General features: G+C 52.9%; 2 protein-coding genes across 2 annotated transcripts in view; one reads left to right on the top strand and one right to left on the bottom strand.

Moving 5' to 3' along the window:
• LOC142027846 (uncharacterized) overlaps window positions 1-19,942 on the top strand; it is a 327,572-nt gene that overhangs the window by 188,157 nt on the left and 119,473 nt on the right. The window lies entirely within an intron of this gene.
• LOC142027833 (maestro heat-like repeat-containing protein family member 2B) overlaps window positions 1-19,942 on the bottom strand; it is a 34,416-nt gene that overhangs the window by 8,688 nt on the left and 5,786 nt on the right. The window contains exons 2-22 of the mRNA XM_075022034.1: window positions 18,638-19,375; window positions 12,479-12,884; window positions 11,816-11,955; window positions 10,446-10,568; window positions 8,497-8,662; window positions 8,012-8,110; window positions 7,282-7,433; window positions 6,811-6,954; window positions 6,200-6,292; window positions 5,636-5,705; window positions 5,411-5,524; window positions 4,878-4,951; window positions 4,434-4,553; window positions 3,314-3,421; window positions 2,967-3,120; window positions 2,545-2,585; window positions 2,120-2,261; window positions 1,379-1,431; window positions 832-939; window positions 464-583; window positions 141-263 (exon numbers count right to left, since the gene is read on the bottom strand). Coding sequence (XP_074878135.1) covers window positions 141-263; window positions 464-583; window positions 832-939; window positions 1,379-1,431; window positions 2,120-2,261; window positions 2,545-2,585; window positions 2,967-3,120; window positions 3,314-3,421; window positions 4,434-4,553; window positions 4,878-4,951; window positions 5,411-5,524; window positions 5,636-5,705; window positions 6,200-6,292; window positions 6,811-6,954; window positions 7,282-7,433; window positions 8,012-8,110; window positions 8,497-8,662; window positions 10,446-10,568; window positions 11,816-11,955; window positions 12,479-12,554 — 2,220 coding nt within the window. The 5' untranslated portion in view covers window positions 12,555-12,884; window positions 18,638-19,375. The remainder of the gene's footprint in view (window positions 1-140; window positions 264-463; window positions 584-831; window positions 940-1,378; window positions 1,432-2,119; window positions 2,262-2,544; window positions 2,586-2,966; window positions 3,121-3,313; window positions 3,422-4,433; window positions 4,554-4,877; window positions 4,952-5,410; window positions 5,525-5,635; window positions 5,706-6,199; window positions 6,293-6,810; window positions 6,955-7,281; window positions 7,434-8,011; window positions 8,111-8,496; window positions 8,663-10,445; window positions 10,569-11,815; window positions 11,956-12,478; window positions 12,885-18,637; window positions 19,376-19,942) is intronic.

Below are 19,942 nucleotides of genomic sequence, written 5' to 3'. Positions count from 1 at the left end.
CCCTCTGAAACACAGGTCTCGGGTAGCTCTTCCAAGAAGGTTAATCTCAAGGCAGCTGCCACAGGGTGGCTGCTGCAGGTGTAGAAGTGGAAAGAAGGCCAAAAAAGGAAAGCCAACCAGCAAGCCCCTCGTTCCTTTACCTCCCAGCCCGTGGAAGCCTGGCGGGACCAGTCTCTGGTGAAAGCGGCAGAGAACATAGTCACCGTGCCCAAGACCAGGTGGAAGTGGCTCTCGGCAGCGTGGGACACAACAGAAATCATTCCCTGCAACCACGGAGAAACGGGGAGTCGGTTCCAGTCCAGGCATTCAGCCGTGGCCAGCGACCGTGGCCGGGCAGGACGTTGCAGCAAGCCGGAAACAGCAGCAACGGGGAAAGGAAGGAGGTCTGGAGCTGGGCCAGGAGCAGCCCTCCCTCTCCCCCAGGAAAATCCAGGGGCTGCTCAGGACAGGAGCATCACCTCACCTTGGCCTCAGACAGCTCCACAGGGTTTGTCTCCTGGAGGAACCTCAGCACCTGCCCTTGGACGTGTCTGAGGTCCTGACAAGCTGCCAGCACCGTCCCAAGAGCCTTGTACAGGAAAAGCTGAAAGAGAAGAAGCCGAGCCCGAGATGCAGTCATGGCCCGACCCGTCAGGAGAGGGCTGGCCCCAGATGGACCCCACCACCTCCGGGAGCAGGCAGAGCCGGCCACGATGCCAGGCTGTGGCCAGCCGCTGGGGCAGCCCAGGGGAAACGCCTTTTGGGGACGAGGGAAAGGAAAGCAGTGAAATCTGCCTGCGTGGGCAGAGTACCAGCGCCAGCTCCAGCCCCAGTGCCGGGCAGGACACACACCTCCTCCCAGGAGCCGGCAGCAGAGCTGCCCAGCCGCTGGCTCAGCTCCTGGCTCAGGCCTACGGTCCAGGCCTTGTCCTCCACGGGCTCCAGCGACGCTCGCAGAAACTGGTGTGAACGGGAAAGGAAGCGAGTGTTCCCCAGACCTTGGCCAGGGCCCTTTCCACGCTCACGTGTCCCGGGATGCTGCGGGGGAGAGCTGCCGGGAACGGCAGTCTCCTCCCTCACCCCACCCAAGCCTCTTTTCACCAGCTTCCCTCTTCTCCTAACGCCTCATGTGAGACCCCCCGGCAGGCCGGACTTAGAGGAGGAGGCAGCGCTAAGGCGCGTGCCACAGCGTTAGAGGGCATTAGCCATCAGCCGTGGCACGTGTGCAGGCAGCAGCTCCTCTTGAGTGGGCAGGCACCTACTGCCGGGGGAGGCGCAGGGTGCTCAGGAGGTGCCCCCACCTCCTGGTGCCTACACAAGCAGCCCCGAGCTTCCTCCCACAACTTTGCTGCCTCTTCTCCCCCCTCGATTTGTGACACCCCCCGCAAGGATGCTATACCTTAAGCACACGGCGCTCCCACTCTGCAGAGGCCAGGGAGCTCTCAGTTCTGCCTAGGAAGCAAGAGGAAGCAAAAGCTCTCGCAGCTATTTAAGCTCACACCAAAGACGAGTCTGGCGCTCTCCTCTGCAGTCCGACCTCCCAAAAGTCCCAGGCCATCAGGCTAGAGAGGGCCTACGCGAAAGCCCTTGCGAGGCCAAAGACACAGGAGGGATCCCAGGGGCGGTCGTCAGAGGCATTGACTCAATCTGGGGAAGGACGCACTGGCCGCAGCAGATTCCCACTGAGCGACTGCAGCTCCCACAACAACTCCAACCACCCAGTCCCAACACACATTTTCTCCCGAGCCACCCATTGCCTTTTGCCCATTTCCAGCCCTTCTCCCAGGCTACTGCCGAGGACAGCTGCTGCAAACCTCGCCTGGCCTGGGGACTTGGTCCTCCAAAGCCGAGGGCTGCACCCCCTCCAGGAGCACCAGTCACGTCCCTCTCCCAGACACCATCCTTGGGTGATGCCAACACCTGCCCTCTGAGGGGACATCAACGGCCCCCTCCATCCCCTGGGCCGAACTGATGCCAGGGGACAGCTGCCCCCAGCCTCAGCACCGGCTCCCTGGAAGGGGAAAGGCAGCAGAGCAAGTGCTGGGGAACTGGGGACAATTGCCCTCCGTCGCGCCAGGCAGCTGCGTTTTCCTGCCCCCCTCCCTCCCCTCCAGCCTCTCCCTCCCCACCTGCACTTTACCTTCCAGGTACTGCAGCAGGAGGGGGATCTCGGTCGCCCACGCCGCCCCCAAGCCTCTGTGGATCCTGCCGTGGAGGGCCTGCAGCAGCTGCAAGGCAGCGACTGCGCGTTCGCGGCTCGGGTAAGGAGCTGCCGCCACCACCTAGAGGAGGGCAGGAGAGAAGGGTCGCTCCTGCCGCCAGAGCCACAGCTTCTCCCAGGAGGGAGCTCGGGAGGGAGCTCGGTGCCGCTTGGCTGGCAGCAGGCAGCCGACGGCTTCACCCAGGGTGCTGCCAGCCCTGAGAACGGAGTGGGATCCCTGATGGGCTCGGGCATGCTGCCTCCTCCTTGGGGGCTCCCGGCGCTGGCCTCAACAGCATCTCTACCCCGGGATCTCCCACCACCCCTGGCCAGAAAAGCTCTTTCCCCAGGGCCCCGCTACTCACCAGCAGTCGAGCCAGCAGGGCCTGGGGAGCCGGCAGCCGGGCTGTGGGGAGGCAGAAAGGCTGGGTGAGCCGACGAGCCTCACGCCTCCGATAGCCCCACACAGGGCTGAGGGCTGAGAGCAGCTGCGCTGCAATAGCGCTGGCTGGGGGGCTCCCCAGGGCTGCCCAGCAGGAGATGAAGGCAGCTCCAGCACGGCCAGGAGCGAGCCCCGGCTCACCAGGAGAGCGCTGCGAGCAGGAGAGCCAGGCCTCTGCGCCGGGCAAGGGGCCACGCAGGGCAGAGCCCCTCGTGCCCAGCAGCAGAGCCTGTCTCTGCCCTTTGCTTTTCCTGGGCTCCTGCTCAGGGCTGGTGGGGCGCAGGGAGACACGGGCTGGCCTGACCCCTGGCCAAACCCAGCAGCAGCACTCGCTGGGGCTCCTACCTTGCTCCTGGGAGTCCATGGCATCCGGCTCCTCCTCCTCGCACCCCGCTCTCTCCCGTCTCTCAACCAGGGCTCGGAGGCAGCGGGAGAGCGGGATCAGCATGCCGCTGTACTGGGCTGGCACCACGTACTGCAGCAGCCTCGGCCACAGGAGCTGCAGAGAAGAACCGGGCAATTCGCCACACTGGCATTTCCGCTCAGCGCGAAGACGAAAAGGACGGTCTGCATTTCACTGAGCCTGGTGCGCTTCAGCGCAGGAGGGGACAGGTTCAGGGCATGGGGGAGCACACGGAAAAATGTCCTGAAGGCAAGAAGCGGCCACAGCAGCAGGACAGAGGGCAACTTACTTTGGTCATCCCTCTCAGAGTGACGTCCAGTGAGCCCACGATGTCCAGGCACAGGGCTCGAATTGCTCCATCCTCTGGGTTTTCCCAGGCAAAAAGGCCTCCTGCCACCTGTAAGACAGAGTTGGCAAACCCCCAATTACCTTCAGCTCCCAACTGATGAGGCTCAGGCACCCCTCACCAGTGCTCTTCTTGCTCCTGTGCCTGCCCCCCTCCCGATGGCCAGACGGACCCAGCTCGAGGACCGGGTCCCAGACCCTGGGAAGGACTGGGAAGCCTGGGAGCAGACAGTGCCGCTGCTTGCCGACTCGGTCCCCTGGGGCCCAAATGCTGCTGTCGTGCCACCAAAGCAGAGGTGAGGAACGTGCCCTTCAGCAAGGCTGTGCTCAGTGCCAGCCCTGGAGGCAGCACACCCAGCCCGACAGATGTGGAGGAGCACCCAGAAGCCCTTTCCTTTGCCCTGCTCCCAAAGCAGAGCCTCCCCGAGCCTCAGAGTGACGCACATGGATCTCCCAGCTAGAGGGAAGGTGCGGCCAGAGGGAATGTCCTCGGCGAGTCAGCGGGAGGCTCGGCCATCCCCAGCTTTCACCTCCTGGGCACCCAGCTGAATGCTGGGAAACGCTCACCACAGGGACTGCCAAACGGCCCGTCCCCTTGCCAGAAGGGATGTGGGCCCCCAGACTGTTACTGGGTGGGCAGGGTGTGCTTTGGAGGGCCAGAGCACGAGAACACCACAGAAAGCTCCTCTAGCCAGGCCCACCTGTCCGCACTGGCTGTGTTTTGCTCACCGTCCATCAGCATTTAAGGACGGAAGATGTCCTGCCCCTACAAGACGCTCCCTTTGCAAGGCGGCTTTGCCGAAGGCGCCCGTGGGCACAGCTCGGCACCACAGTGCTGGGTGGCATGCCGAGGTGTAAACCCACATCATCCACTGACATCTCCACCAACATCGGCACAGACACCCACGAGGAACGGCCATTCGGAAGCGGCTCTGACGGCAGTGCCAGCGCCGATGGCTCTGCAGCATGGAGCTCTCCAAGGCCAAGGCCGCCGGCAGGAGCCCTCAGCACGGTCCAGGCACTGGTCAAAACAACCAGCCCTGGGTGTCCTGCTCTGCCCTTACCAGTGTGCCCGAGGTCCGGCTGAACTCGCTGAAGATGTGCCCCACCACATCCCATGGCCAGCAGCTCTGGGATCCGGAGCTGAGCAGCTCCCTGCTGAACTCCAGAACTGCCCTCCGCACCTGCCAGGGGAGAGTGTGGTTATGACCCTCCTGTTCAAAACCCAAAGAGTTTGCGCCTTTGTGGCTCGCAGAGAGGTGGCAAGGCCACGGCAGAAGCTTTCGCTCCTGGCGTCAGGGCTGGGCTTCAGCACCAGGCTGGACGGGCATTTGCCCCGCAGAGCCCAGAGACCTCCCCGCTCTGCCCTGCCAGCTCTCCCCAGGGAGGAGCCATCAGCCACCACCTGGGCAACGCGCCAGCACTTCCCCAGGCCCTCTGGCTCTGTCCCAAGGGAAAGGGTTTCTCTGCCTCCCCTGGTGGCACCCTCTCTTCCCAAACCAGTTCACCTGGGCACTGGGGTCACTGCACAAGGCGCGCATGGCCTCCACCAGCTGGGGCAGCTTCTCTCTCACCGCAGGTGCTGGAAGAGATACGGAGAGGTGTGCATTGAGGCAGAGCCCCAGTGGCAGAAGGGATCCCCTGAAGCTTCCAATGGGACAGAAGAGCGGGGCCTGACTGGCTTCACGGGAAGCAGCGGCGTAGTCGGAGCAACCCCACTTCCAGAGGCTATTTTACAGGGACCGAAGGCTATGGCAACAGAGAGAACAAGAGAAACAGCACGGTTACGAGCAGCTCCTGTGCAAAGCAGCCCACCTGCCCGCCCACCAGCCTGCCTGTGTTACACGCCCGTGGAGCGCCGTCCCTGGTGTGCCGGCATTTCTAACTGCCGGGGGAGAGCCCTGCTGCGGGGCGTCAGCTCGGCTGGGGGACCCGCTCTTCGCAGCTCCCTTTGGGTGCAGGTGCACCACTTTCGGCCCGTTCCTGCTGTCAGCCCAGCAGCCCCAACCCCTGCCTTGCGTCCCTGGTCTGTGGCACTGACCGTCAGCGCGGGCCAGCGCTCCCAGCAGGCCCAGGGCTGCCACGCGACCGGCCTCACTCCCACCGCTCAGCTGGGAGTGCAGAAACATGCCTGTCTCCTCGGGGCGCATTCGTGCTGCGGGGAAGAAATCGCATTCTGCATCAGCAGGCAGCTGTCCCCAACAGCCAAGGACAGGGAGAGAGCTGCCACGGCACGGCGGGCCATCGCCCAGTCTCCTCTCCTTACCCTGCAGCATGATGCAGCGGGACAGCACTGCCTTCTGGGCAGGGCCAGCCTCCTCGGTCACATCAGGGAGCTGTGGGAGCAAGATCCATTTTAGAGAAAGCGGCATCAGTGCTGAGAGGGACCGAAAAGTAATGGCGCTCTCCGTTCTCCTCTCCCTGGGCACTCTGGGCATGGGACCCACAGCCGAAACCCAGCCCACCCCACGGTGGCCCCGGGCACACACAGAGGTTTGCGGCAGCCCAGGCTGCCCAGGAGCTGAGGCTGAGCAGCGCTGAAAGGCTGCCCTCAGGGTGCTGGCGCTCCAGAGTCCTCCTGCGACTTGGCCGAGAGGGAAATGGCTGTGGGAACCGGGCTGCCGCTCAGGCCCGTTCCAAACAGCCAGGATCAGGCCTCCTGCAGCCTTAAGATGGCACCTGGATCGAAGTCCTGGCATGCTCCAGGCCTGCAGGAAGGTCCCAGTGGAGGAACGCCCTGCTCTGCCCTGCCAGCCGGCAGGTCCTTCCCTTCCGTGGCAATCATGGGTGCAGGCCCCAGGCTTGCGGCAGGGCGCAGGGCTCCCCTTACCTGGCGGCGCACAGCGGTGCTGATGGCAAGAGCCGTGCCCTGCGGCATTGGGGTCTGAACTCCCTCCAGGATCTCCAGGACATAGCTGAGGCTCTACAAGAGAACGGGGGGGAAGAGGAGGCTCAAGCCACCTAAAGGCACTTGGGAATGGAGAAACCCAGCACGTCTGGGATAAGGGGAGCCCCTAACATCAGCTCCCAGGGAAAAGCCTGACGAGCAGAGCAGCATCAAGAGGGTCTCTTTCCTCGGAACGGAGCCCGGGCTTGACAACTCAGTTTCCCACTCATCAGACCTCGCCAGTCGCCGCATGGGACTGGACATGGCCCTGGGCATTCGGGCAAAGCTCTTCCTGCACACAGAGCCCCAGGGAGCTGGCAGTGCCTCCCTTCCTGAGCAGATGAGCCCCAGGGACTCTTGCCTCCCTCCCGCCCTGCCCCGGGTTTCTCCTTTTCTGCCCAAAGAGCCCAGGAAACCTCAGGCCTCCTCTGCTCTTCCTGTTCCTTCTCTAAGGGCTTCCCAGCTCCTCCTGGCACCCCACAGCTCCCCAGTGCCTCTTAGCACTCGCGCAGACCCACCCCAGCAGCCACGCCAGGCCCTGCGCAACATCTCACCTCGGTGAGCCGGGAGTTGTCTCGGACCTCCTGGTATTGCTGCAGGAGCCAGAGGAGCTGCTCCCAGGTCTGCTCTCGGTGCTGCTCCTCATGCAGAAGGACCCCCAGCATGGCAGCCACTGCCCCGAGGACAGCCTGCTTGTCCTGAAGAGGGAAGGGAGAGGCTCCGCTTGGAGGGCTGAAGGTCTGCCTAGTGCTCAGCATCCCCTGAACACCGGTCTGCCCTTCCCACTGGGAGGGGTTTCCCTTTCCCTTCTGCCCTGCAGAAGAAGGGCTCGCTCCAGAGGAGAGAGAGCACTTCCCCACCCTGCTACCCCAGCCCTCCCTGCAGAAAGGCCCCAAGGCTCGGCTGCTTCCCGTCGGGAAGCCCCCTTCCCCTCGGCCCTCTGCTCGCACCCCACTGGGCACAGACGGACCCAGCGCCATGGACATCCCTGCTGCAGCCCCGGGCGTCAAAGCAGTACTTCTCACCTCTTCCTCCTTGCAGTCCAGCCAATTTGCCACCACATAGCGGAAGACCGGGTAAATGGCTTCACAGAACTGTGCTACCCCCTTGCGAGGGAAGGGGCATTGCTCCCAGCTGCAGAGGTATGTACTGACTCCTTTCGACCATTGCTCCAGGACTGCACCAGGACAAAGGAAAAGGGAGCATGTGAGAGTCTGCAGCAGGGACGGTACCTTGCGTTCACGCCCAAGCCTGCTTTAAGGACGGTCCCAGGCTCAGCAGGGCTTCCCTGGATCTGGATCTGGATCCAAGGGCAATCTGTGCTCTTGAGGTGCCTGGGTTCAAACACCCCACCGTTTCTCTCCTCCTCACACCCATCGCACCTTCTCCTCCTCAACGGCCCCTTCCCCTCCAGCATTTCCAACTGCACACCCTTCCCTTCCCTTTTCCCTTCCCTTCCCTTTTCCCTTCCCTTTTCCCTTCCCTTCCCTCATACTCGCCCTTTCAGAGTAGGGAGTTTAATCCCAGAGGGAAGCGGGGGAACAGAAACCGTGGGAAGGGACCCAGGAGTTTCTCCGTGCAGCGCTGCCGCGTCCCACCCACAGAAACCTCCTGGCCTTCCCCCGCTCCTCCTACACACTCGCTGCAGTTTGGGATTGCCCCGGGCTCACACCCACCACGTTCCCTCTGAGATCACATGGAGGCATCGAAGGCCGCCCCTGCCCCTAAGACCCCAGCCAAGGAGCCGACACTCACCACTGCAGATGGCATGCAGGACCTCGCCGCTCCCCACCTGGGTCAGCACGGTGCGCAGGGCGAGCAGCGTCATTCCCACAAAGGGGATGCACCGCAGGGCTGCAGAGGAGGCAGGGACAGAGGGACCGAGAGGGTCGGTGAGAGACACGGGAGACTGGGGTCCATCCCTGCCAGGGCTGGGGCTGCTGGGCCACGCAGGACGTGCCGGAGGGTGTGGGACGGGCTGCCTTCCCCGGGGGGAAGCCCTTTGGGGAAACGGGGAGGACGGTGGGGGGCCAAGACCCCGCGGGTTTGTCTCCAACAGGTTCCCACCCTTTGGGAACTGGGATCGGGCTGATAAGGCAGAGCTGCCAACTGGCCCTGGCGCGGAGCAAGGAGGCACGGCAACTCCGTAGCCCCCCAGTTCAACACAGGGCGTTTAGGGAGGGGGAGGATCCCTTCTCCTTGTTATCACAGATCTCTACCCAAGGCCCAGGGTGCCATACCATAGCTGCGGGCCATTTTGCCCAAGGTGAGGAGCACAATCTCATCAGGGACCTTCCTCATGGCCTTCAGGTGGCTCTGGAGCTCGGACATGACAAAGTGGAAGTGGGAGCGGGCCAGAGCTACCAGGACGTCACTAGCGGCCATCTTCACGTCACCTGTCACACCCTGCAAAAGCGTCACAGGTTAAACACTCCGGAGAAAAAGGCTGAGGCACTAGGGCAGGCTGAATGACCCCATCTCCTCTGCAAGACCCCTCGGGACAGCTGTGCTCGGGGCCGAGCGGCTGCTGCCTCTTGTACCCTGGGATAGGCGAGCAGTTCCCTGGCGAAATGAGGGAGGCTTTGCCCCAGAACAGCCTTGTGCTGCTGCCCCCTCTCCCTCTCCATGCAGATGCCAGGATCAAACTGCCACAGACTCAAGACCCCCCTGGGACCTCTCCGTGGGGCTGGTGGGTTGCCACGGCCCTTCCTCAAAGCAGCACAAACAGTGTTGAGCTTGAACCCAGCTGTCGCTCAGTTAGAAACAGCCCCGAGTCCGCTTCTCTGCACAGTTCCCTGCCTCCCTGTGGAGTGACTGCTAGAAGTGACTTATCAGTATGTTCCCCGCACCCCCTTGAGGGAAGGCAAAACCTCCAGGGTGGAATGCAGTGGACACGCAAGGAATTGGTTCCCTAATAATTCTCTGTGCAATGTAACCTGCAACCTTAGATGTTAGCAACACCAAGGCAGTTTGGTGTGCTGACCCTAAGAGAAGTAACACGGAGGGTGGAGTGGAGCGGAGACGCCACGGCCAGTCTCTGTGATGTTATCGCAGGGATAGGGAACTGGAACGATAGGAAGGGTAGGTCCCTGCATTGAATCCACGGAAGCAAGGAGGTAAAATCATGGGGGTTCTGTCGATCTACTGCCCTACTTCTGATTTATCTCCTAAGTGCCCTGTCCTGGGGTACTGACACGCAACATCACGTCCTCTGGGTGAACTTTGCTCATTAGAATACCAAAACACACCTCCATCCCAAAAGCTACCCGCCTCCAAAGTGCAACCACCCCTCACTGAGCCTGCGCTCTGAATTTTTTTCTAGCATGTCCTTTTAAAAGCAAAGTGAGAGAACTTAATACCAATCAAAGTAAAGGCATGCATGACTGGAGTCACTCGAGCTCCACCTAAATAGGAAAATAGTGTAAAAAGGCCCAAAGAAAGGGTGACTATTAGGGAAGATACCGTCGTGGACAAGTTGGGAGGACATCACTGCCTTCTGGGGTCAGTCGACAGGCTGAACCTCTCTTCCCCCCAGAGGGACACCTCTTGGGTGAGATTCGAACACTCGGCTGTACCGAGTGCTTTCCCGGGAAACTTAGAATTCTTTAGAGCTCTTTTCCTTCCATAATTTAATGCGCTTGTAGTCGACTGTATTATTATTTGCACGTGCCTTGCAGACAGTGTATTTATCATCGGCAATCCAAAAGAACCTGTACTCCTGTTGCTTTAATAAACTGTACTATTCATTAAAATCTAGCCGTGATAGTTCATTGAACGCAACCAAGCTCCTTAAGTCTGGCTGTGATAGTTCATTGAACGCCACTAAACTGAAAGTACAGTGCGCTATTTGTGCGTCCGTAATCGTGTTAGTTCAACATATTGAACGCGACCGGACTTACAGTGCTGAATTGGGCATCACCCAGAATCTAAGCCTAGCCGCCCCCAGCCCCTCGGACATCTAAAGACAAGCTGGAACGCAAGGGGGGTTATTTTCTGCCCAAAGTCTTTACCCTTTAACACAACACTCCCCTCTCCAAATTCCCTGTCACGACGAGTCCCCAGAGCCTCTCCCTTAGGACCTCTGCTGGGTCTGAACAACCGAGGAACATCTCTGCGCCACTCTGTATTTCCCCCAAAACCAGGGGCAGAGGCAGGCTGCTTGGGTGGCCTTGAAAGAGAACAAGCTCACCTGGGCTGCTCGCATGTCACTCAACGCCTCTGCTATCAGGCGGTTCACAACGCCACTCGTCAAACAGCCGTCGTCTCCCCACAAGACGCTCTCCAGCTCCCGGTACGTCTCCACTCGGTCACCCTGGGGACGGACCACAAAGGGGAGTGATGGGACTTGCTTTGCCCTTGTTCCCAGGGAGCCACGACAGAGACCTGCTGCCCCCCAAATCATCTGCGTGACACGGGCACGAGGGACGAGTTGCAGGCATCGGTCAGGACAGCCACGGGGAACAGCAGGATCTTCCGCGGTGCCTCTGACACGAGCAGAGAGTCAGACAGGGAGATCGACTCCACCGGGGCAAAAGGCCACATGGGAGCCTGGGCGGTCACTCCTGAAAACGGGGGATGGCGGAGGTCAGGGGGAAAGTGCCGGACAAGGAAGGGTGTGACTGTTCACTCAACTCCTGCCTAGATTTTGGCTAACCCAGCTCCTGCTAAGGCCTGGTGTATGCTGGGAGCAGCACCATTAGGTCAAAGCGAGAGCACCGCGTAGGCAGGACGCGTGGCCAGAGAGAGCTAAAGGGCCATGATGCAGCCATTACCAGCTGCGGATGGCTGTCTCCGGCAGCCATTACCTTTTGTCTGGCAGTTTCCTCAGAATCCACTAACGTAAGGAAATGGTATAGACCCAGCCTCCAAGCTGGAGGGTATAAAACATCAGCTTACTCAAAAAGCTTTTGAAGCAGATCCAACAGCAGCTGAACTGCTGAGGCTTTCATGCTTCCCGGTGCGACACAGGGGACGCCCACACCGTGATGGAGGAGGAAGGGTGAGCGCTCTCTCGGTTGGCTCATAGGTTCATAGCAAAAAAATTCTTTTTTTTGCTCATAGGTGCACGATATTAAGAGTTACAGGTTATAAGTTATGAAACCTTATGACTTGACTGGTGAAGGAGTGAATTCACATGATAGACGAGTCTGGGAGAAGGGAATTGAGCCCCTGTCATGTTTTTTCATTGTATTTCTTACTGAGCTCATGAAATAAAGTTGAAATCACAGCGTATGTTGTCCTGTACATTTGAGAGATCCAAATGGACCGTGGCAAAGGGGAAGGCATGGGAACGAGACCATGCCCCGAGGAGGGGAAGCCGTGAGCACCCTGCGCCTTGGGGCCCAGTGTTGCTCCTCGCACGGGCAGGAGCCCCAGCACTGGGAGCTCCCGGGGAAAGGAGTGGGGAGCAATGGCATTAGTCCAGCTTGAGCAGCAGGATCGGCGCCTGGGGACAAAGCGCCTGCAGGAGGGCAGAGGTGCTGTCAGGTGAGACGCCCCTCTGCCACGGCACCCGGGGAAGCCAGGGGCATGGAGGGGAGCCCTCAACCCCCACCTCACCTCATGGTCTTGCAGTCGCTTTAGCAGAGAAGTCCCGACGGCCACAAAGGTAGTGACGGCCGCAGGGACAGTCCCCGTCACACCGCCTCTGTCCTCAGAACGCGCAGGTCTGGACTGGGAACGCACGCATGAGCAGAGAGCTGCAAGAAAAGAAAGAAATGGCTTTGCTGGCTGCAGGGCTTCGCGCCAGGGAGGGGTGAGGATCTTCCCAGACTGCCCCAGCACTACCAGCCTGTGCTGGGCTGTACTGGCAAGAGGGAAGTCAGTGGGATGAGGGGAGGGAGTCTTCCCCTCACCGCGGCAGTGGGAAGACCACCCTGGGGGACTGGGCCCATCCTGGGCTCCTCAGTGACAGAACGGCAGCGATGCGCTGGAGTGAGTCCAGCACAGGGGCCCTGAGCTGGCCAGGGGACGGACACGGGCTCCGCAAGGAGAGGCCGGCAGGGCTGGGGCTGGGCAGCCCTGACAAGAGCCGGCCAGCCCAAGTCACCTCTGAGCGGTCCCCAGCTGCCTCACGGAGGGCAGGGAGAGGATGGATCCAGGACCCTCTGGGACGTGCCTGGCAGCAGGATGAGAGGTGATGGGACGCAGCCCCCAGCACCCGGCTGGGACAGACACTGCCTCCAGCACGTATCAGACCCCAGCCTCCCACCAGCCCCTCACCTCTGAGCGCTCTCATCCTCCGCATGGGCAGCAGGATCCCACGGATCGACACGCTGCTCCTCCAGGCAAAAGCCATGAGCAACTGGGGCAGCACCAGCCCCAGGAGGAAGATGTAGAGCCCAACCACTGTGACCTCACAGAGGGCTCCGGTGACATGGGGACATGTGCTGGGGACGCAGCAGCACCCTGGGGACCCCCCAGGCCCAGAAATGCAGGATTTTCCATCCCTTGAATTTGCTCATGGTCCTCAAACAGTTTTAGCAAAGACTTGCTCCAGACAGCCCTTCCCAGCTCTGTCCCTGGGAAGACTGGGACTTCTTTTCTCTCTCAGAAGAGAAGACTTTTCCTTCGGCAGGGGACTGATACGGGTGGGGTGTCCCAGGCCCTTGTGCCTGAAGGCAGGAGTCTGGAGAAGAACAAGCAGCAGTGGATGGGGATCAAGTCAGGTGAAAGGCAGAACATTAAAGCAATTAAGTTTACTAAGAGTAAAGAAATGAGTCTTAGGACCATCAAGAAGAAGGAGAAATGTTTGTAGAGCACGCAGATGGAGTAGTGCTCACAGAAAAAAAGTACTATTTGCGAATAAAACAGGATAAGAGAAGGAGAAAAGTACACAAGCAAAGGGGTCTGGAACCAAGTAAGTTGCAGAGAACCAGCTTCTTGGGCTTTATACACTTGTGGTAGACCTACCTCTTCCTGCCACATCTTATTAAAGAGAATATATTTATTTTGCTTTTCCGTTCAGCATTTGTTGTTGATTTTCTTTTCTTGTTACAGACAAACCATTGTATATTTTGCTAATGAAATATATTTCAAGTTGTATAGTTGAATCCCAGCCTATTAATCAACAATGTAGAAAGCTATCTTTTGACTGCCAAATAGAGCACAAACTGCTTGAAGTGTTTTATTTTAATGCTCTATAAGTAGTGGCTAATACTTCAGCTATATAAAATGAGCTATTGATATTTCAGTGCATTCCTATTTGGATTGCAGAAAGCTTCGGATTTTTTCATTTGTATGTAATTAGGCTCTAAATTTTAATTATTTGCTCTACAAAGAAGGTAGAGAGTAGAGATACAAACATAAACTTTCTCCTGTATCCTTGTCATTTAATTACCATCATTTCACAGTCTAAAATACAAAGCTTTTCTCAACCACCTAATGAATGAGGTTCTTGTGTAATTGAATGCAGGGATATGACTGAAGAGCAGTAACTTCTGTGTCATTTAAAAATATTAGTGGAAAACAAAGTATGTGAGCTTTACGGAATAGGCAACACTAGTGAGCAGTATATTTAGAATATCTTTCCTCTCAGGACCAGGAAAAACAAAAAAAATGTTTTTACTCAGTAGATATGACATATGCTTATATCTGTAACACTTACTTGTTCACCCTACTGAATAAAGCTGTAAAAGTGCTTTTCTAGGTTTTCAAAGTTTTTGAAGTGCTTAATTCCAGCACCGGTAGAAGAGAGTAAAAAAGATTCCATCCTTCTTTGTGCACTATGATTTTGATTGATCACTTGCCAGTAAATTAACACTATACAAACCAGTGGACAGTAAAGGAATTGCATACATGGCGTTGAATGTACACTTTGAAAATGGTATTTTTCTTCTCCCCAACATTCTGAATGCTAATATATAGAAAATAAAATCTTAGCCTAAAGCTCCAGCCTCAGGCTGTGTCTTCAGAGACAATGATTACAATCTCTCTGTAAACTGAAAAATTTCAAATACAATTTTGAAGAAGAACAGAGAGACAGGAGAAGCTCAGTTTAAAGCTTCAAAGAATTTCTTGTTCAGTTAACTTACTTTTAACATATTTATTACTTTGGGGAGGAATTCATCTGCTGGATTTCAAATTTTCAAGCAGGATTTCCTACCTTTCTACATGATTTCCATTTTTTTCTCTCTACTAAGGGATTAAAACAAACCACTGCGGGGGTTTTTCCAATGGATTTTAGACTTAACTTTATTGCAAACAAATGTTACCAGTTATCCTCTCTATCCAGCTGGTTGGTTTTCTTCTTCTAGATTCCTAATATGCAGTCTCACAAACAAAAAAACCAAGATCCTTACTTGCTCCGCCCTAACTCTTACTATATGCTGCTGGTGCATCTGAATGAAAATATTTCACTGTATGAAAAACATATTTTTGACAAGCCAACAGCAATTTTTAAAAAAATTATAAATTCTCAGAATAGTAATTTATCCCACAGTTTGGATTTAAAAAATTGAAAAAGATCTCATCTGATGAGGTATTCATTTTAAGCTCACAACTCATGTATCAAATCAGTTTTCATAAATCTGAAAAAAAAAATAAAAATCATCTCTTTGCTGAAAAAAAAATGATAGACTTCAGCTAAAAGAGTTTTTCAGAAAGTCATGTGTGTCTGTAAAGAGATGCTTACAATAAAAGTGCCTCTTAGCTACAGTGGTCTTGTGTACTTAAGCACATCTACTTTGATTTGCAGCCAATATCCTGATATCAAACCAATTGTCCTTCTATGTTTTTCTTCTACTAAACTGTTGTTTGTTTTTTTTGATGACTGTAAGTAGTAGTGCACGTGACAGAGCTGATAAGGAATCCAAATTTCTGCCAGCCTGTGTCTACATCCTGTTTAAATAACCCCCTGTTAACTCCTATGGAAGCTGACGCAGCTGCAAGGAAGATACTATATAGTTCATTATGCCTTAAAAGACCTCGTCTGACTTGATCAGCTCATCCTAGTAGTACTTCTGGTAGTACTTCTGAAAAATAGCTTTATGGATAAGGACTTCAAAGTCAAGTTCTCAGGAACGTTTTTATTTCAGGAACCTTAATGAAGCATCACAGCTACAGCAGTTGCATGTTTCTGTTCTATCATTTCATTTTCCCATACTTGATGACTGACCACTTGAACAACCACAGTGCATTTAAAATTCATAAATGTATGTTAACATAATACTAGGGATGAAGTTCTTTTGCATGACATTGAGGGCAGAAGACAGGAGCAGAAAAGGGCTTCACAGTTACAAGAAGAACAAGATTTGGATTAGAAGCAACTCAAGCAGCCTGTTAACTCTTGAAGCACAATTTTTGTGAATTTCCCTTGTCATCACTTCAGAAACACTCTCTAAATTATGAGCACGTGCATGGTTTTGCATTCCCACTTTCTATTACCCATTGATATCAGAAGCTGAATTAAGTCTGACACTTTAACACTAATGGAAGGGATTACCCCATTGCATTTTGTCTAATCTTAATTTTCTTCTGTTTAACTTCAGAGTTAGCTATTCATTTTGCTTTGGTATTATTGTTTCTGGTTTTTGTTGTCTTGTTTACCACTTCCTTTAACTTTGAATTCCCCCTAGGGGTTGATTAGCAATGTGCAATTTAATGGGGAAAATGACTACTTCCTTGCCTTGCAAGATTTAGAAATGGCAATTATAAAAAGTTCCCATTCCAGCTTTTGCTCTGAAACCAAGTCTTTGAAACAAAACTCATACTGCCTATCTTCAGCAATATTGTTTTGTGAGCTCTTCAGCAAGCCATTTCTTATAAAATTCACAGTAAGGACGACATTTTTTGCTTTGTGTCCATACAGGGACACAAATTTGCTTTTCAACTCTCAAAAATTCCACATCTTTACAGATTTTAGACTAATTTCAGGCTGCCTGACTGCCACAGTTTGTGTGCTGCCTGATTTGTTACGTTTGCTGCCAAATCCCCTGTTCAACTACGCTTATACGTCCCAGTAGCATTCTTCATGAGGACACATTGCAGGAGACGAGAAACTTTATTCCTTGCATTACCTCAATTACACATGTCCATCCTTAGGTTCTTTACAATCATATAGTATCTGCAGATATACTGATGATCTGCGTACTGGTATATGCAATGTACATTGTTTCTTTTTATAGCATTAATGATACTCAGCTTATCAGATGGAGAACATTTTCCTACTATGATGACATTTTTTAGTGCATCATAATACTTGTGTGTATCTTTCCACTCTCTTCTAAATATCTCTATGTTTTTTGTTTGAATTTCCTGGTATTTTCACATTTCCTTGAGCTTGTTTGCAGTCATGGTTTGAGACTCTCGAGTTTTAAAAAAACATGAGATCTTGTAATATCTTTCAGGCTCTTGAACAGGAGCCGGATCTCAGGGAGCAGGAATGGATGGACTCTCCAAGGAGATGTGGAAGGTTCATCTGCAATAGTTTGGGAACTCCAATAGGACCCAAAGGGATACTGTAAGGATAGTAAGGATTCTAACATTGTATGTTCACTCTCGAGATCTCCATATGACCTAAATGGACCTAAATTTCAAAACAACTTCTACTATATGAAAATGTTAATACGAGAATGCTCTCAGGGAAGGATCTCCAGTCAGTGAATGTACTGTTGAGATAAAGAACACCATCTGGACTAAAGAGCAACCTGTGAGAGATACTAGGCCACTAGATAGTCTCAACTAACTAAACGGACAAGAGTAATGTCCTGTATGTATCACACAGCTACCACACTCAAAAAGCCCCACAGATAGACTGTATCACTTCCAGATAAATCCCTGATGCTTTTGAGATTGACACTGGTCTAGAGAAGGAAAAGAGTAAATAAAATGGGCTAGGGACTAATCTCTGGTTCGCAGGTTGGCAACACAGCAGTTTCTACTCACTTGCCAGAATTTTTTTTGTCCTCAAAATAGTACAGTAACATCTAAAGTGCCTATTGGGAACAGATCCTAGCATATGCTGTTGACTCAAGCCACTCCTGAGAACTGTCTGGGAGATTACTAGGTTGGAGCAGATCAAAACTATGCCAGAGTATGCTAGCAATAAAAACGTATGGATGACTTCTCAGCAGTGCTCGAGCCCTTGCCATTCACTGTTTCACTCACTTGTAAATACACAAGCTAGGTGACCAAGACTAATGCACTGAAGTTGTCTTACTGAAAACAGCAGCACCAAAACTGTCACTGCTTTTCTAACATACAGCATGATTTCTGTATGCCTGCTATGATGCATGTGCTTATACAAGACTCAGCAGGACTCAGTTGCAGTATCGAAGTCAGACTGAGGAGTCTTTAGAAAAGTATTTCTTGGCACAAATTTCACCTCTTTTTGTATAAGCACTAGCTGGGGTCCCAATTTTCACATGTCAAGACAAGTGCTACTTTTCATATGAAGATTTAAGTCATACAGCCTTATGCAGATCTGGCAAGAAACTATAAATGTAAAGACACAAGAACTGATGAAGCTGAGGTTGACAGGGAACATCCTAGCTAGAATATTATCCAGGGAACTGCTGAAGCTGCCGATCTCTGTCATCTTTTCAAAGTCACATGTAGCACAAAAGAGGGCCTTCTTCAGAAATTAATGGCTCCATAGATAAAACAATGGATTAGATCAGTTTCTCAGGAACTCTTTAAGTTCTCTGTCCTCTGCTCTGATAGGTGTTGATTCAAGATCTCTCTGTACTCAGAAGCTCTACAGTTGGATACCCCGGCAGGAGCAGTGGGGGACAGCAGCCAGGCAGACCAACACCTACTCCTTGTTCTCTCCGTTAAGTCGATAAACCTGAAGGAGCATAAAAGTGACTCCTCTGAGAGCAAAACCAGAATGGGATGAAGGGGCCTGAGATTTTTAGAACTGGTCTCCCATATATCAGAACGATGTAGCAGGAAACACTTTCTTTTGATCCCAATTCACAGTTCCTTCATAGCCAGAAGAAATTTCATTACAGGAATTTTCAAACCACTAAACTGGCAAAAAGGCATACAAGCCTTTTTATTCCTTCTTCTCCTTTTATACTTGTTCCATAAAACCATTTCCCACTCTCCAGCTCACGATCTCTCTAAGCAGGAAAGTCCTATCTGCCACACACTTGTCATAACCTAGGTAGGATATGACAAAGTTTCAAATACATCAGTATTTATAAAATTAGAAATGTCAAACTGCAGAAAAGAAAAATAAAAAGGAAAAAAAGGGTGGTGGGGTAAAAATCAGTTTCTACCTTGACTGTTAGGCTCTTAAGCTGCCAGTATTTAACATTAATGTTTCTACTTCAGGCTCATGATTGCTACAGTTCTGCCATTTGTGGATATCAGTGTGAGATTATCTGCCTTTCACCAGCTCAGGCAATCCACTTCTTGATGGATATGATTTTATTTTACCTTTTAATGTTTAAAATGGTGAGAATCCAGCCCTCCAAGCTATCATTACGCTTCTCTTGATTTAAATACAAGAAGTTAGCTCCACTGGTACATTCATCCACAGGAACGTTAGCACTTCCAACTTCATAGACAACCATAAATTATTTCTGTCAACAGCAAATTACTAAACATAGTACAACACTCTATGAAAGACAAAAAGAATGCACACAATCAGCATTTCCCTTTATGACTATGAAAAGCTCTAACAGCAGATAAGCCTGAACTAAACATCAATCAAATCTGGACCCCAAACAGGGTACGGCTTATGATATGTCACACATCTGGACTCGACTATCGAAAGCAATCATGCACTTAGGAAATTTGAGGCTGTTATGCAGAGGTTTAACTAGAGTCTTGGCAACTCAATTTGGGACATGAAAGGTATTTGCACTACAGTACCAGGTGCAGTAAAGGAAACTGGTCTTGCAGTTCGATTCCAACACCGCGTCCGCAAACAAAACAAGGCAGCTACGTGTGAGGAACATGGATGGAAATCTCACCTGCCATCCTGAAGTTACGCTGTGGCATTTCGTCACTTCTTGTCACTTTCCTCGGGCTTGGTAAAGCCTTTGCAGAGTCTGAAGCAAAGGCCCATAGCTTCTTCCCGTTTGTAACAGTGGATGCCTGGGTTTTGGCAGGTTGGTTTGCTGTGGGGCACCACTTGTACCCTCGATTTGCCTTCACACATGCGTCCTTGTACTAAAAAAGGAAAATTGCCAGTCATGACGTTATACTATCCACAGGGCAATAGAGTGCACTGCTTGTAAGAGCATTTAATACAGCAAATAATCCTTAAATATCTTGATTTTTTTGACAGTTTAGTCACGTGCTTAGAGTCTGACCGCCAACACAATCTAACAAGAAGAACTATTAAGATAAGTAGAGATGCATTTAAAAAACTGGGGGTTCTCTTTCCTCTCCTGAGGGTTTATCACCCAGAGCAGGCTGAAGTTCTGATCCTGCAAACTGCTCCCCAGTGCTTGAATGCTCACTCTGGGAAACAAATTCTTTGGCAGGTCCAATCTTTGTTTACTTTCTAGTTTGAATGAAATGAAAGCAGACGTTTAGCAATAAATGCAGCATGATGCTCCTTTACCTCATACTCCTTTTCCTCTAATAGATCTGTACCTTAGACTAGTTGAGGATATTCTTTCCCAAAGCAGGCACTGAAAACCACTTAACCGTTTAACTGTGAAACACGTTACCACATCAGGTGTGTGCCGTTGGTGGAGCGGAGACTCCCCGGCCACCCAGCGCTGTTTTGCC

The sequence above is a fragment of the Buteo buteo genome, unplaced genomic scaffold (assembly GCF_964188355.1).
Source record: "Buteo buteo unplaced genomic scaffold, bButBut1.hap1.1 HAP1_SCAFFOLD_62, whole genome shotgun sequence".
Lineage (NCBI taxonomy): Eukaryota > Metazoa > Chordata > Aves > Accipitriformes > Accipitridae > Buteo > Buteo buteo.
Note: the sequence above shows the minus strand (reverse complement) of the source record. Positions and strands in the feature narration are given on the sequence as shown.